Source organism: Oncorhynchus masou, chromosome 19 (assembly GCF_036934945.1).
Source record: "Oncorhynchus masou masou isolate Uvic2021 chromosome 19, UVic_Omas_1.1, whole genome shotgun sequence".
In the NCBI taxonomy this organism is placed as follows: Eukaryota; Metazoa; Chordata; class Actinopteri; order Salmoniformes; family Salmonidae; genus Oncorhynchus; species Oncorhynchus masou.
Genome location: NC_088230.1, coordinates 6,872,866 through 6,888,294, shown reverse-complemented (window position 1 = coordinate 6,888,294; position 15,429 = coordinate 6,872,866). Strand labels below are relative to the sequence as shown.

At 43.2% G+C, this 15,429-nt stretch overlaps 1 protein-coding gene across 1 annotated transcript in view; it reads right to left on the bottom strand.

The window, feature by feature from the left end:
- The window catches only part of LOC135505743 (uronyl 2-sulfotransferase-like), a 148,166-nt gene that overhangs the window by 32,020 nt on the left and 100,717 nt on the right, over positions 1–15,429 (bottom strand). The window contains exon 2 of the mRNA XM_064924832.1: positions 2,867–2,910. Within this exon, the coding sequence (XP_064780904.1) occupies positions 2,867–2,910 (44 nt within the window). The remainder of the gene's footprint in view (positions 1–2,866; positions 2,911–15,429) is intronic.

The following is a 15,429-nucleotide window of genomic DNA, read 5'->3' as shown; positions in this document are numbered from 1 at the left end:
GGAAACACTAACAGTACAACGGCAAATGCGTCCTTCTGCTGCTTGACAGGCAGAGCCCACAAAGGATGGGAAATTGAAATAAATCATTCATACTTGTCAGGTATAGTTTGCTTTTATATCACTCAAATATCCAATTAATGGTGGCCAATATTGATAGATCGCCTCACACATCTGAAATGACATGATCAATTGATGTTTACTGATCATAAAAAGCATGCAGTTACTTGCTGTATACCTCCTGTTGATTTGTGCAATTGTTTTGCATGGAATAATTGGATATTTGTTGTTCTGACTATGCTCTTTAACAATCCCTTAAACGGCACGCAGTTGTCAATGGTTTTAGCGGCGCTGGGGTTCTCCTTGCCCCTCAGCAGGCAAATCTAACGCTCTGCACCTTATTGTGATGTTTTATTGACAACGACTGATGTAAGAATGCATTTTGTTATTGTTTTTGAACATTCTCATGTTGAGCAGAGCTGTCTGGACTCCCTGGGGTAGAACTGTTATTGCATTTATGGCTGAGAAACAATCTATGAATAAAGATTAATAGCATGCAGACTGTGACTAAGCACATACTGTACACACACACACACACACACACTACTTCCTGACACACACTTACTGTAGTTCCTAGAAACAAACAGTGCCAGGCCTGTAACTCAGCCTACCATGGGGATAGTGTACAGTACTTCTGTTTTGAGTTAGCGTGGCTGTGCTGCGTTTACATCACTGCTGGCACAGAGATTGTCGTCCCTGGCTGCTCTGCATGTCGATGTCTCAGGCAGGACATGCTGGAGTACTTCCTGTTGTTAACGCGCTGTCTGCCTGATTATCTCTCTTCTCTCCCTTCCTACCCAGAGTGGAGCGGATTCACTGAGCTACACGGTTAATGGGACATCAGAGAACATTTGAGACAATTAAAAAAGAGCACAAGCAAACTATTGCAATACTGTCCAATGGGGAATAAAATATGTTAAGAAACAGGAAAACAGTCGCTACTTGTTATTTTGGGTTTTTCGTCTTGGTCAGGCCCAAAGATACAGGGCTAAGTTCATACGTGTGCATGCCATGAATCCAAACAGCCAATTTCAGGGAAATGTGTCACAAAACACGAGAGACTTGCATATGTTGCGTGTTTCCTTACATGTAACTAACTAAACCTTATAGTTTGAGGGCTTTTGCTTTTATTTATTTAGCCCTTTTTACACTTTTCAAAAACCTTCAAAACAGAAATCCCCTGCATTAAGAACATGCTTTGCAATAACCAGCTAAGGTATACTTAACTAAGCCTCTGTCAGAAATAGCCAAACAACTGCAGTTTAAGGGGCAAATTAGAGGATGACACATCTCACGTAGCGTTAGCCGCTAACATAGCATTACCATCACTGTCTGAGAGGATGACATAATGACAGACGTGGCTAATAGCAATGTTACCGTCACAGAGGGTAGGGAAAACTAGGGGCTTAGCCACCCCAGTATAAACCATCTGATGTGGTTGCTAATGGTAGCTAGCTGATAAACTTTGAGCTGAAAGGAGGGAAGAAAAAGAGGGGGTGAACCACAAGTATAATTAGTAATACAGTACCAGCCAGTATAGCCCACACAAGAGCACAGGGCTTTACAGTAGTAGTCTATCAGTCCTTTCTCTCCATTATAATACCACTGGTCAGTGATTTAACAGATTGCAGTGCTACTGTGTCCGTGTTCTTTGGTAAACAAATAGTTTGTATTCATCCTTATGACTTAGGAAACAAACAAGCTGTTCCTGGCTGCCTTTGGCTTATCCCGACTGAACAGTCAGCCTTTCCAGATGGCCAACAGCCTCTCCGTTAAATCCTAGCAGTACAAAAGCAAGCTTGATATGCGCCAGCCACCAGTTCTCTCATCCACAGTTATTCCTGTCCATGTGACCATGTAACTCAGAGTTTCCTGGTCAAGTGGTCAGGAAAAACTACTGGCCCATCTCAGCGCTTCTGATCACCACAGTCCAGACAGTTACGCCACAGTTCACGCCAGGCCCTGCTCAGATAGGTAAAGTACAAGCCATGGTATTTTCACAAAGTTAGCCTGGGTTAGTGGCCAACGCTACAACATACCTCTCCAAGTCAACATAATAACATATAAACTTGGGCCAGATGTTGCCAGGATTAATCAAAACAGTCAGACCTTAAGGTCAGCTCCAAACAAACACGTAGCCAGACCTCTCCTCACACACAAGCACACACACACACACACACACCAGATAAACTCTGAACACATCGCAAAATATAGCTAGCCTAGACACATTCACGAACACAGAAATGTGTCTCCCACCAACAAACACGACACTGTAATTATCCAATTTCTGAGTTGGATTGATAAATCTGTCACCGCACAGAAAGAGAGACGGGGGTGATTTGAGACAGGAAAAAGAGAATGAAAGAGAGGTGGATCAAAGAGAGAATGATATAGACAGGTGGTAGGTAGAAGGGTGAAACTAGTGGATGAAAGAAACTGTGGGTAAATGTTGAAAAAGAAAAGATAGAAATAGAAAGGGTGAGAAGAAATATAAGTGAGATAGAGGCAGACCGATGCAGCTGGCAAGACAAGGCCCCAGTGTGTATGTGTGTATGTCTGTGTGTCTGTCAGTATTTGGTATTTAGAGTGAGTTCACACACAGCTCCTCCAGACATAGACCTCACCCTTATCCTGCCTGGACTGGACTGGCACACACACAGGGCAGCACATCAGAGAGAGATGGAGGAAAGAAACAAGGAGAGGGGAAGAGAAGAGAAAGAGGGTGGAGAGCATGGATAAGATGAAGTGTGAGGTATAGAAAGATGGAGTGATAAAAAGTAAAGAGGGACTGCTGTATTAAGGGTCTTACCCTGGGAGCTGGGGGTCCGTGGTCATCGAGATACGTGGACTCTCCTGTGAAGAAACAGGTATAGATATGTAGAATGTGATAATATTCAGAGGGACTACAGTCCAACAGTCATATTATGGCAAATCCACTGGCAGCACAGATTCACAGGCTAGTGAACTCAAGTCAAGAGTGACCAAAGTACTTAATAAATGTCAGACAGACAGGCAGACCACAGGTGTAATAAAAATCTATATCCAGCCACAACAATCTTCAAGAGCCAACTAGAAAAAAAACGGTCCGTCACGATCCCTCTAAGAAAAATAGAGCAGCCTTCACATCTACATAAAGTGTGGGAATGTCGTCATGAGCGAGTTACAGTGGCTCCTCCTTTCAAAGTTGCGTCATACTGCGGCACACCCTGCGTACTGCTGCAGCATTCTGTGGCACGTCATTTAATTCTCAGCCATTTCTGTTACTGCAAGTTATTGCTAGTTTGACCAGCAGAGTTCATCTTTGAGAAGCATTTGATAGTATTCCGTATTGGCATTACCAGATAATTTAAAACCTTTTTTGTAATAGTATATGGCTTATTTCATTTGATTAATATTATGGTGTTTCCATTCAGAGAAAAATTGTCCGTTTGCAAATTCAGACGTTTCCCTCTCTGAGCGCACACTGGACATTCGGACCAAGGAGTAGGGTTGATTTGAGCATTCTGGCCCTACGGCGGCAGTCAAGCACCCAAGCTAACGGTGCTTCGACGGTGGCTGTTGTCTATTTTTGCAGAGCGTCCCTGGTTTGAGTCCAGGTAGGGGCGAGGAGAGGGACGGAAGCAAAACTGTTACACATGCACCATTGTAATCGATCGCAAGACCAGAAATAGTCAGAGGTTTTTATTTTTTCCCTACTTTTTTTATTACGTAGACATAAGCACAGTTGACACCATCGAGGTGCGGATGTTAACTTTCTCCCTAAGTTGTTTTTTTCCAGTTTCGTCCGACGAACAGATTGTAGTGGTAAAATAAAAAGGGATACATTTTTATAGAATTCTAAGCATCACTCCAGTCAAAACAGGCTCTGCGAACGTTCGATTCCATTCATTTGCTATGGGCTCGTGCTAGTATTCCAGTTTAGCCAACGTTCTTAAGCCGTTTTTCAGCCTTGGTTGAATTTTGACTCGTTCTATTGCCCAGCATATAGATATCCAGAGCGAATTTAGGAAAGCACCCGAATGTCCATTGAGAAAGCACAAAGGCTATACCATTTAGCTAAGCTAAGAATGACGGGAATAATCAAGTCATTAAACATTGGATAGTTAGCCTATAGTTAATATACTGGCAAGTTTGATGTATAACTACTTACGTTAGGTAGCTAGCTAACATACCGGTACATACTGCTGTAATGATATGCTATGTGGTTCGTAAGGACAGCGTAGCTAACAAATTGTCAGCCAACATAACGTGTAAGGTAGAAATAGAAGGTAAAGTCATGATTTCCCTGGGGGTTAGCCTTACAATAACCAAGTGGTGAGACACATAGCCCTCTATATTTAAATGTTTCAGGTACACTCCGATAGGTGTCAGTGTCACATACAGTCTCTTCTATTGACATTATCTTCTATTGTTTGTCATCGTGTCTGTTTTTCAGCATAAAGTATTCTGTAGCCACTTAGTGTGGACACCAGGTGAGACCACACACACACACAAACAGTCTCTCTTCTTCATTTTATCCCTCTCCCCTTTCTCCCTAAATCCTCTAGGTTGTATGAGCTGTTTTGGTGAACCCCTCCCACATCTGAACTGGCTGACACAGAGGGCACAGCATGATCATAGGTGAGATGTCACTTGGTCGGGTCAACAAGAAGTATTATTAAAGAGATGCTTTACATTGAAATACAGACAGAGATGTAATAGTCCCAGAGTTAATGAGCCAAGGTTAGTTTTGCATTTAACCTCCTGATGATTATGATGACTGACCATGTTAGAATAAAAAAACAAGGCTTAATCATGCTCTCTCTCTATCCATCTGTCTCTCGTCTGCAGGTATGTTTTGATGTGAGTGAGGAAGCCAGTCCCGTCATCGCCACCTCACCCGCTCTTAAGATAACTTTCGATCCAACTGGGGGCCCAAGGCTGGTTAGGAGACACCGCAATTGTGATGAACTGCGAGAATATTAGGGTAGCACTGTAATTCATGAATCATATGCTGTCTGCCGCTGTTCTTACCTCTTTCTCTTTCTGTCTTCAACACCTCTCTCCCCACCTTGTCTTTCTTCCTCGTTTTAGAACGCACACCATATGTGCATTTAAGTACAGTTTGAACTTGTATTTATAATATTAAAATTATCATTATTATATTATTATAATGCATTTATGTATTTATAACACCTGGATAATGAACTTCTTTCAATAAAGCGTTCACATTCTCCACTGGTTGAAATTATCTCATTGAAATACTATCCTGTGTCCTCAGATTAATGCAGATGAAGGGAGTTAGATATGCATAGTTTTTTTCTATATATGAATTACAAATCAATCATGTTTCTAATCTATTGCATAGTCACAATGTGTAATCATTGATGTCCCAGGAGCAGGAGTGGTAAACACTGTTGAAGTGTATAATTGCAATACATACATGCAGACACAGCATCATTCATGAAATGGAGTTCGATATGACTGAAAAATAATGTCTCAGAGATTCACACCTGAACCACACCTTTAGTTGCTAAGGAAGAGTACATGTACAGGCTACAATGTGGGAATCTAATGCATGGTAATAACTACTGTATATAGGACTTGCATCCTTGGCACAATAAAGTTATTATATTCCACTCTATCCATAGGCTTCATTAATGCCATTCAGACTTGAAGTTGATACAACAACTATGATAGCTGAGGTTCATAGATTGGTATGAACGTTCAGAACGTTTTAAGGTCCATACATAGATCGGCTACATACTGTAGCTAGCTACACATCCATAGGCATACAGTTAAATAGTTAGCTAGCTATGTTACTTCAGCTGCATTTCAAGGCAAGCTTACACGAATGTACATTCAATTTGCAGTAAATGCTTTAGCTAGTTAGATTCTTTACATCTACTGTTTCACAAGACAACAGCCTGGTTTGCTGGTTCTCAGGAGTCCCTAAAACATTAAACAATACGAATTACAAATTCATTCTCCTAACACTAACGTAAACTCATGTAAACTCGTACATCACCTTGGTCCGTGCAATTGCCCTTATTTTAGCCCCCCAAAAAAGTAATCCTTACAGATCACCTGTAATGTCAATACCATTGTAAAGCGCAATTTCTCCCCTTTCCAACATTTTCAATTACATGACCTGAATGCTGCCCGTTTCTGCATAATTGAAGCAGGCAATGAGCCCCTTGGGGTCTTTTTAAAAATGGCGGGTGTGGAAGCGAAACTAATGCGTGATAGTGAGAAGGAGAGATGTGCGTGGAAAAATTGCTTTTTTTCACTCGATCTGTCCAACTTATCACCTTATTGCCTCTAAAATGTAAATAAAACACTATAAAGAGTTTATATAATGTGTCATTACATACCTATTAGAAGGTTTGTGTCGAATTTGAATCTGGTTTTTAGGGCGGCGCTAAAGTGATCTTAGAAGTAAACAACTGCTTTGAGAATGATGATCGCATGCAATGATGATGCAAAAATGACTAGGTATCCCCCCTTACCCCCGTCACTGTCCATTTCTTGTTTTTAAAGGATGAGAGAAGTCCTACACCTGGTGAAGAGAGATTGTAAAACATAAATAGTTGCTTTATGCGTGCTGTACGTTATGACATGACACGTCACGATGTAACGGAGGGTCCGTTTTTTCAACTTTTCTCCAATACTATAGAGCCATTACCATGTCGACCAACGCTTGAATAGAAACCTAGTTCACACCCCCAATTTTGAAGTCAACATAGTCGCTACAGTCCCATTAGTTTTCTTTGTAACCTCGTTTGAATGTTGCGGTTGCGCACATTTGTACGGAATGGGGTGAGTTTACGTTAGCTTGCTGGCTATTGTTAGCTAGCCAGATAACTTGCTAAATAGCAATTTTCGTAAATGAACATTATGAGCAAAACATATGCACAAATGTTTGTCTCTACATTAACTAATATATTCCTCTCAATTATACATTTTTTGCTTGACTCGTTATGACGTTATAACAACTTACGTCTGGTTCCACCGTAATATTTTGTCAGCCATCTTTGTTGAAGAACGTCACAAACGCAAGGGTGGCTCGCGTCAAAATTCATCATTGGAACCACTCGACATGATTGGTTACATAAAAACCTCGGCACCCAAATGCATATTGAGTGCTCTAACTTCCCCTTGTGGTGGTCTGGAGCAATGAAGCTGTGATGCTGGGTACCTCTAAGTCCAGTGGTGCAAGCTCGCAACTTTTAAAGGAGGAACCACTATACAGCCCATTTATATGGGTATCTGCCAGTGCGGAGCTATTTAATCTCGGACAAAGATCTCATACAGTAATTTTGCACGCCCAATTTTTCAGTTTTTGATTTGTTAAAAAAGTTTGAAATATCTAATAAATGTCGTTCCACTTCATGATTGTGTCCCACTTGTTGTTGATTCTTCACAAAAAAATACAGTTTTATATCTTTATGTTTGAAGCCTGAAATGTGGCAAAAGGTCGCAAAGTTCAAGGGGGCCGAAAACTTTCGCAAGGCACCATATAATGCTGTGTACTACTCCCCTCACAGAACAGCTCAAACCAGTGCTAACCAGAATAGAAAGAAGAGTGGGAGACTCCGGTGCACAACTGAGCAAGAGGACAAGTCGACTGGAGTGTCTACTTTGAGAAACATACGCTTCACAAGTCCTCAACTGGCAGCTTCATTTAATAGCACCCGCAAAACACCAGTCTCAACATCAACAATGAAGTTGCGACTCCGGGACGCTGGCCTTCTAGGCAGAGTTCCTCTGTCCAGTGTCTGTTATTTTCCCAATCTTAATCTTTTCTTTTTATTGGCCAGTCTAAGATATGGCATTTTTGTTGGAACTCTGCCTAGAAGGCCAGCACCCGGAGTTGCCACTTCACTGTTGATGTTGAGTCCGGTGTGTATATACTGTATGTGTAGTTGAAGTCGGAAGTTTACATACACCTTAGCAAAACACATTTAAACTCAGTGTTTCACAATTCCTGACATTTAATCCTAGTAAAAATTCCATATCTTAGGTCAGTTAGGATCACCCCTTTATTTTAAGAATGTGAAATGTCAGAATAGTAGAGAGAATTATTTAATTTCAGCTTTAATTTCTATCATCACATTCCCAGTGGGTCAGAAGTTTACATACACTCAATTAGTATTGCCTTTATAGTTGTTTAACTTGGGTCTAACGTTTCGGGTAGCTTTCCACAAGCTTCCCACAATAAGTTGGGTGAATTTTGGCCCATTCCTCCTGACAGAGCTGGTGTAACTGAGTCAGGTTTGTAGGCCTCCTTGCTCGCACACGCTTTTTCAGTTCTGCCCACACATTTTCTATAGGATTGAGGTCAGGGCTTTGTGATAGGGACTCCAATACCTTGACTTTATTGTCCTTAAGCCATTTTGCCACAACTTTGGAAGTATGCTTGCGGTCATTGTCCATATGGAAGACTCACTTGCGACCAAGCTTCATCTTCCTGACTGATGTCTTGAGATGTTGTTTCAATATATCCACATAATTTTCCTCTCTCATGATGCCATCTATTTTGTGAAGTGCACCAGTCCCTCCCTCAGCAAAGCACCCCCACAACATGATATTGCCACCCCCGTTCTTCACGGTTGGGATGGTGTTCTTCGGCTTGCAAGCATCCCCCTTTTTCCTCCAAACATAACGATGGTCTAAATGACCATTATGGCCATTTGTGTTTCATCAGACCAGATGACATTTCTCCAAAAAACATGATCTTTGTCCCCATGTGCAGTTGCAAACCATAGTCTGGCTTTTTTATGGCGGTTTTGGAGCAGTGGCTTCTTCCTTGCTGAGCGGTCGATATAGGACTTGTTTTACTGTGGATATAGATACTTTTGTACCTGTTTCCTCCAGCATCTTCACAAGCTAATTTGCTGTTGTTCTCGGATTGATTTGCACAAAATACGCTCATCTCTAGGAGAGAGAACGCTTCTCCTTCCTGAGCGTTATGATGTTTGCATGGTCCCATGGTGTTTATACTTGTGTACTATTGTTTTTACAGATGAACGTGGTACCTTCAGGTGTTTGGAAATTGCTGGTTCATCCAATCAGACTTGTGGAGGTCAACCATTTTTTTCTGAGGTTTGTTGAGGTCTTGGATGATTTATTTTGATTTTCCCATGATGTCAAGCAAAGAGGCACTGATTTTGAAGGTAGGCCTTGAAATAAATCCACAGGTACACCTCCAATTGACTCAAATTATGTCAATTTGCCTATCAGAAGCTTCTAAAACCATTTCTGGATTTTTTCAAGCTGTTTAAAGGCACAGTCAACTTAGTGTATGTAAACTTCTGAAATTGAATTGAGGGGGGGGGGGGTGGTTGGGTTGTTCTTAAACATAAAGAGAAGGGAGGACCTCTACTTGAGTCTTGCTGGCAATAATGCTTGGATGACACACCTAGGAGAGTGAGTGCAACTGTTGAAACCACTTCTAATGCATACAGTAACAGACTCATTATTCATTGGTCTGAGCTGTGTCGACCAAAGCCTTCTCTCTTGGCGTGGGCTCATTAGTTCTAGGCTTGTATAGGAAGTACGTTGCATGACTTGTAAGGACTGTTTACACTTTCTGATGGTGGTGTTTGGACTCTGGGCAATTAGTTCTCTAAAGAGTGGCCTGGTGTCAGAATCACACACCCACACACACACCCACACACACACCCCCACACACACACACACACACACACACACACACACACACACACACACACACACACACACACACACACACACACACACACACACACACACACACACACACACACACACACACACACACACACACACACACACACACACACACACACACACACACACACACACACACACCCCAGCAAGATCCTTGCAGGCCTCTGAGTTATATAGTGGCCCCCTCCCAGTTAGGGGGAGTGATGAGCTCTACAGCAGAGTCTCACAACTCAATCGCTGGTTGAAAACTGTTTTCTGCCCCTCCGAAAAGTTAGAATTTGTAGATAATTGGCCCTCTTTTTGGGACTCACCCACAAACAGGACCAAGCCTGACCTGCTGAGGAGTGACGGACTCCATCCTAGCTGGAGGGGTGCTCTCATCTTATCTACCAACATAGACAGGGCTCTAACTCCTCTAGCTCCACAATGAAATAGGGTGCAGGCCAGGCAGCAGGCTGTTAGCCAGCCTGCCAGCATAGTGGAGTCTGCCACTAGCATAGTCAGTGTAGTCAGCTCAGCTATCACCATTGAGACCGTGTCTGTGCCTCGACCTAGGTTGCGCAAAACTAAACATGGCGGTGTTCGCCTTAGCAATCTCACTAGGATAAAGACCACCTCCATTCCTGTCATTATTGAAAGAGATCATGATACCTCACATCTCAAAATAGGGCTACTTAATGTTAGATCCCTTACTTCAAAGGCAATTATAGTCAATGAACTAATCACTGATCATAATCTTGATGTGATTGGCCTGACTGAAACATGGCTTAAGCCTGATGAATTTACTGTGTTAAATGAGGCCTCACCTCCTGGCTACACTAGTGACCATATCCCCGTGCATCCCGCAAAGGCGGAGGTGTTGCTAACATTTACGATAGCAAATTTCAATTTACAAAAAAAAAAATGACGTTTTCGTCTTTTGAGCTTCTAGTCATGAAATCTATGCAGCCTACTCAATCACTTTTTATAGCTACTGTTTACAGGCCTCCTGGGTCATATACAGCGTTCCTCACTGAGTTCCCTGAATTCCTATCGGACCTTGTAGTCATAGCAGATAATATTCTAATCTTTGGTGACTTTAATATTCACATGGAAAAGTCCACAGACCCACTCCAAAAGGCTTTCGGAGCCATCATCGACTCAGTGGGTTTTGTCCAACATGTCTCTGGACCCACTCACTGTCACAGTCATACGCTGGACCTAGTTTTGTCCCATGGAATAAATGTTGTGGATCTTAATGTTTTCCTCATAATCCAGGACTATCGGACCACCATTTTATTACGTTTGCAATTGCAACAAATAATCTGCTCAGACCCCAACCAAGGAACATCAAAAGTCGTGCTATAAATTCACAGACAACACAAAGATTCCTTGATGTCCTTCCAGATTCCCTCTGTCTACCCAATGACACCAGAGGACAAAAATCAGTTAACCACCTAACTGAGGAACTCAATTTAACCTTGCGCAATACCCTAGATGCAGTTGCACCCCTAAAAACTAAAAACATTTCTCATAAGAAACTAGCTCCCTGGTACACAGAAAATACCCGAGCTCTGAAGCAAGCTTCCAGAAAATTGGAACGGAAATGGCGCCACACCAAACTGGAAGTCTTCCGTCTAGCTTGGAAAGACAGTACCGTGCAGTACCGAAGAGCCCTTACTGCTGCTCGATCATCCTATTTTTCTAACTTAATTGAGGACAATAAGAACAATCCAAAATTCCTTTTTGATACGGTCGCAAAGCTAACTAAAAAGCAGCATTCCCCAAGAGAGGATGACTTTCACTTTAGCAGTGATAAATTCATGAACTTCTTTGAGGAAAAATTATGATTATTAGAAAGCAAATTACAGACTCCTCCTTAAATCTGCGTATTCCTTCAAAGCTCAGTTGTCCTGAGTCTGCACAACTCTGCGTGGACCTAGGATCAAGAGAGACGCTCAAGTGTTTTAGTACTATATCTCTTGACACAATGATGAAAATAATCATGGCCTCTAAACCTTCAAGCTGCTTACTGGACCCTATTCCAACTAAACTACTGAAAGAGCTGCTTCCTGTGCTTGGCCCTCCTATGTTGAACATAATAAACGGCTCTCTATCCACCGGATGTGTACCAAACTCACTAAAAGTGGCAGTAATAAAGCCTCTCTTGAAAAAGCCAAACCTTGACCCAGAAAATATAAAAAACTATCGGCCTATATCGAATCTTCCATTCCTCTCAAAAATCTTAGAAAAGGCTGTTGCTCAGCAACTCACTGCCTTCCTGAAGACAAACAATGTATATGAAATGCTTCAGTCTGGTTTTAGACCCCATCATAGCACTGAGACGGCACTTGTGAAGGTGGTAAATGACATTTTAATGGCATCGGACCGAGGCTCTGCATCTGTCCTCGTGCTCCTAGACCTTAGTGCTGCTTTTGATACCATCGATCACCACATTCTTTTGGAGAGATTGGAAACCCAAATTGGTCTACACGGTCAAGTTCTGGCCTGGTTTAGATCTTATCTGTCGGAAAGATATCAGTTTGTCTCTGTGGATGGTTTGTCCTCTGACAAATCAACTGTAAATTTCGGTGTTCCTCAAGGTTCCGTTTTAGGACCGCTGTTGTTTTCACTATATATTTTACCTCTTGGGGATGTTATTCGAAAACATAATGTTAACTTTCACTGCTATGCGGATGATACACAGCTGTACATTTCAATGAAACATGGTGAAGCCCCAAAATTGCCCTCGCTAGAAGCATGTGTTTCAGACATAAGGAAGTGGATGGCAGCAAACTTTCTACTTTTAAACTCGGATAAAACAGAGATGCTTGTTCTAGGTCCCAAGAAACAAAGAGATCTTCTGTTGAATCTGACAATTAATCTTAATGGTTGTACAGTCATCTCAAATAAAACTGTGAAGGACCTCGGCGTTACTCTGGACCCTGATCTCTCTTTTGAAGAACATATCAAGACCATTTCAAGGACAGCTTTTTTCCATCTACGTAACATTGCAAAAATCAGAAACTTTCTGTCCAAAAATGATGCAGAAAAATTAATCCATGCTTTTGTCACTTCTAGGTTAGACTACTGCAATGCTCTACTTTCCGGCTACCCGGATAAAGCACTAAATAAACTTCAGTTAGTGCTAAATACGGCTGCTAGAATCCTGACTAGAACCAAAAATTTGATCATATTACTCCAGTGCTAGCCTCCCTACACTGGCTTCCTGTCAAAGCAAGGGCTGATTTCAAGGTTTTACTGCTAACCTACAAAGCATTGCATGGGCTTGCTCCTACCTATCTCTCTGATTTGGTCCTGCCGTACATACCTACACGTACGCTACGGTCACAAGACGCAGGCCTCCTAATTGTCCCTAGAATTTCTAAGCAAACAGCTGGAGGCAGGGCTTTCTCCTATAGAGCTCCATTTTTATGGAACGGTCTGCCTACCCATGTCAGAGACGCAAACTCGGTCTCAACCTTTAAGTCTTTACTGAAGACTCATCTCTTCAGTGGGTCATATGATTGAGTGTAGTCTGGCCCAGGAGTGGGAAGGTGAACGGAAAGGCTCTGGAGCAACGAACCACCCTTGCTGTCTCTGCCTGGCCGGTTCCCCTCTTTCCACTGGGATTCTCTGCCTCTAACCCTATTACAGGGCTGAGTCACTGGCTTGCTGGGGCTCTCTCTCATGCCGTCCCTGAGGGGGTGCGTCACCTGAGTGGGTTGATTCACTGATGTGGTCATCCTGTCTGGGTTGGCGCCCCCCTTGGGTTGTGCCGTGGCGGAGATCTTTGCGGGCTATACTCAGCTTTGTCTCAGGATGGTAAGTTGGTGGTTGAAGATATCCCTCCAGTGGTGTGGGGGCTGTGCTTTGGCATAGTGGGTGGGGTTATATCCTTCCTGTTTGGCCCTGTCCGGGGTGTCCTCGGGTGGGGCCACAGTGTCTCCTGACCCCTCCTGTCTCAGCCTTCAGTATTTATGCTGCAGTAGTTTATGTGTCGGGGGGCTGGGGTCAGTTTGTTATATCTGGAGTACTTCTCCTGTCCAATTCGGTGTCCTGTGTGAATCTAAGTGTGTGTTCTCTAATTCTCTCCTTCTCTCTCTCGGAGGACCTGAGCCCTAGGACCATGCCCCAGGACTACCTGACATGATGACTCCTTGCTGTCCCCAGTCCACCTGGCCGTGCTGCTGCTCCAGTTTCAACTGAACCGCGGCCCTAGGACCATGCCCCAGGACTACTTGACATGATGACTCCTTGCTGTCCCCAGTCCACCTGGCCGTGCTGCTGCTCCAGTTTCAACTGTTCTGCCTTATTATTATTCGACCATGCTGGTCATTTATGAACATTTGAACATCTTGGCCATGTTCTGTTATAATCTCTACCCGGCACAGCCAGAAGAGGACTGGCCACCCCACATAGCCTGGTTCCTCTCTAGGTTTCTTCCTAGGTTTTGGCTTTTCTAGGGAGTTTTTCCTAGCCACCGTGCTTCTACACCTGCATTGCTTGCTGTTTGGGGTTTTAGGCTGGGTTTCTGTACAGCACTTTGAGATATCAGCTGATGTACGAAGGGCTATATAAATAAATTTGATTTGATTTGATTTGATTCCTACAGCACTTCTTTAGTACATTAGTTTATCACCTGCTACAGTATATTAATACGGAGACAGCTGCACTGTGCACACACCCTCAGGTGTGTCTGCTGCACACACACACACATGCATTCTTGCTGAGGAATGATGTGGGAGGCTTGTCGTGCAGAGGTATCTGAGGTCATTCCAGGGCGGGGAAACGATAGATAGATCCTCCCTGTCGTTCATCTTCAGGACCGACCCCCTTTGTGTGTTTCTCATTTGCTCTGTGCATCGGGATTGGAACTAATTTCTTCCAGGGCACATGCTCGTAAAAACAGACAGCTGCCATCCACCCACACCACCCACAACGACAGGAGCGGTGGAATCTACTGAGCCTCCATGGAGTTATGTGTTCTTCTTTAGTCCCATGTTCATTGTCACCTAAATCAGAGCCATTTTGGCTGCATTCACAACTGAACACAGCCCACACAGACTTAAACTATGGATGGATTCTTTGGTTTCATGCTATGGATATAAGTTCTATGGCTGTTTGGAGTAGAAACATCTATGGTATATATCTTCTCACACTGGAGCCATGATGGTCTTTGATGAACAGCCCTCTTTCTTATATGACACTCAATAATTGAGGCCAATTTACAGAGGTCATGGATAACAGTGATTAAAGAAAGGGAGAAATTAGATGGAGGAGGAAGGGAGGGAGATATGGGGGAGGAAGGGGGGGATGGGGGAGGAAGGTAGAGATGGGAGAGATGGAGAGAAACAGGAGGTGGGAAGATGGGGGAGGAAGGGGGAGAAAGGTAAAGATTGGAGAGATGGGAGAGAACAGGAGATGGGGAAGAAGGGAGAGATGGGGTAGGAAGAGGGAGATGGGGAAGAAGGGAGAGATGAAGGAGGAAGGTAGAGAAGGCAGAGATGGGGTTGAACATGAGACATGGGGGAGGAAGGGAGAGATGGGGGAGAAGGGCTTGGGTGCACACAGGAAGAGACGTTGATGTTCCTTGACCCTCAGATAACTCCTTCAACTGACTCACAGCCAGGGGTTACAGGGAGGTGAGTGTAGGTGTCTCTCTTTCTGTATTTGTGTGTTTGTGTGGCCAATGGGTTAATA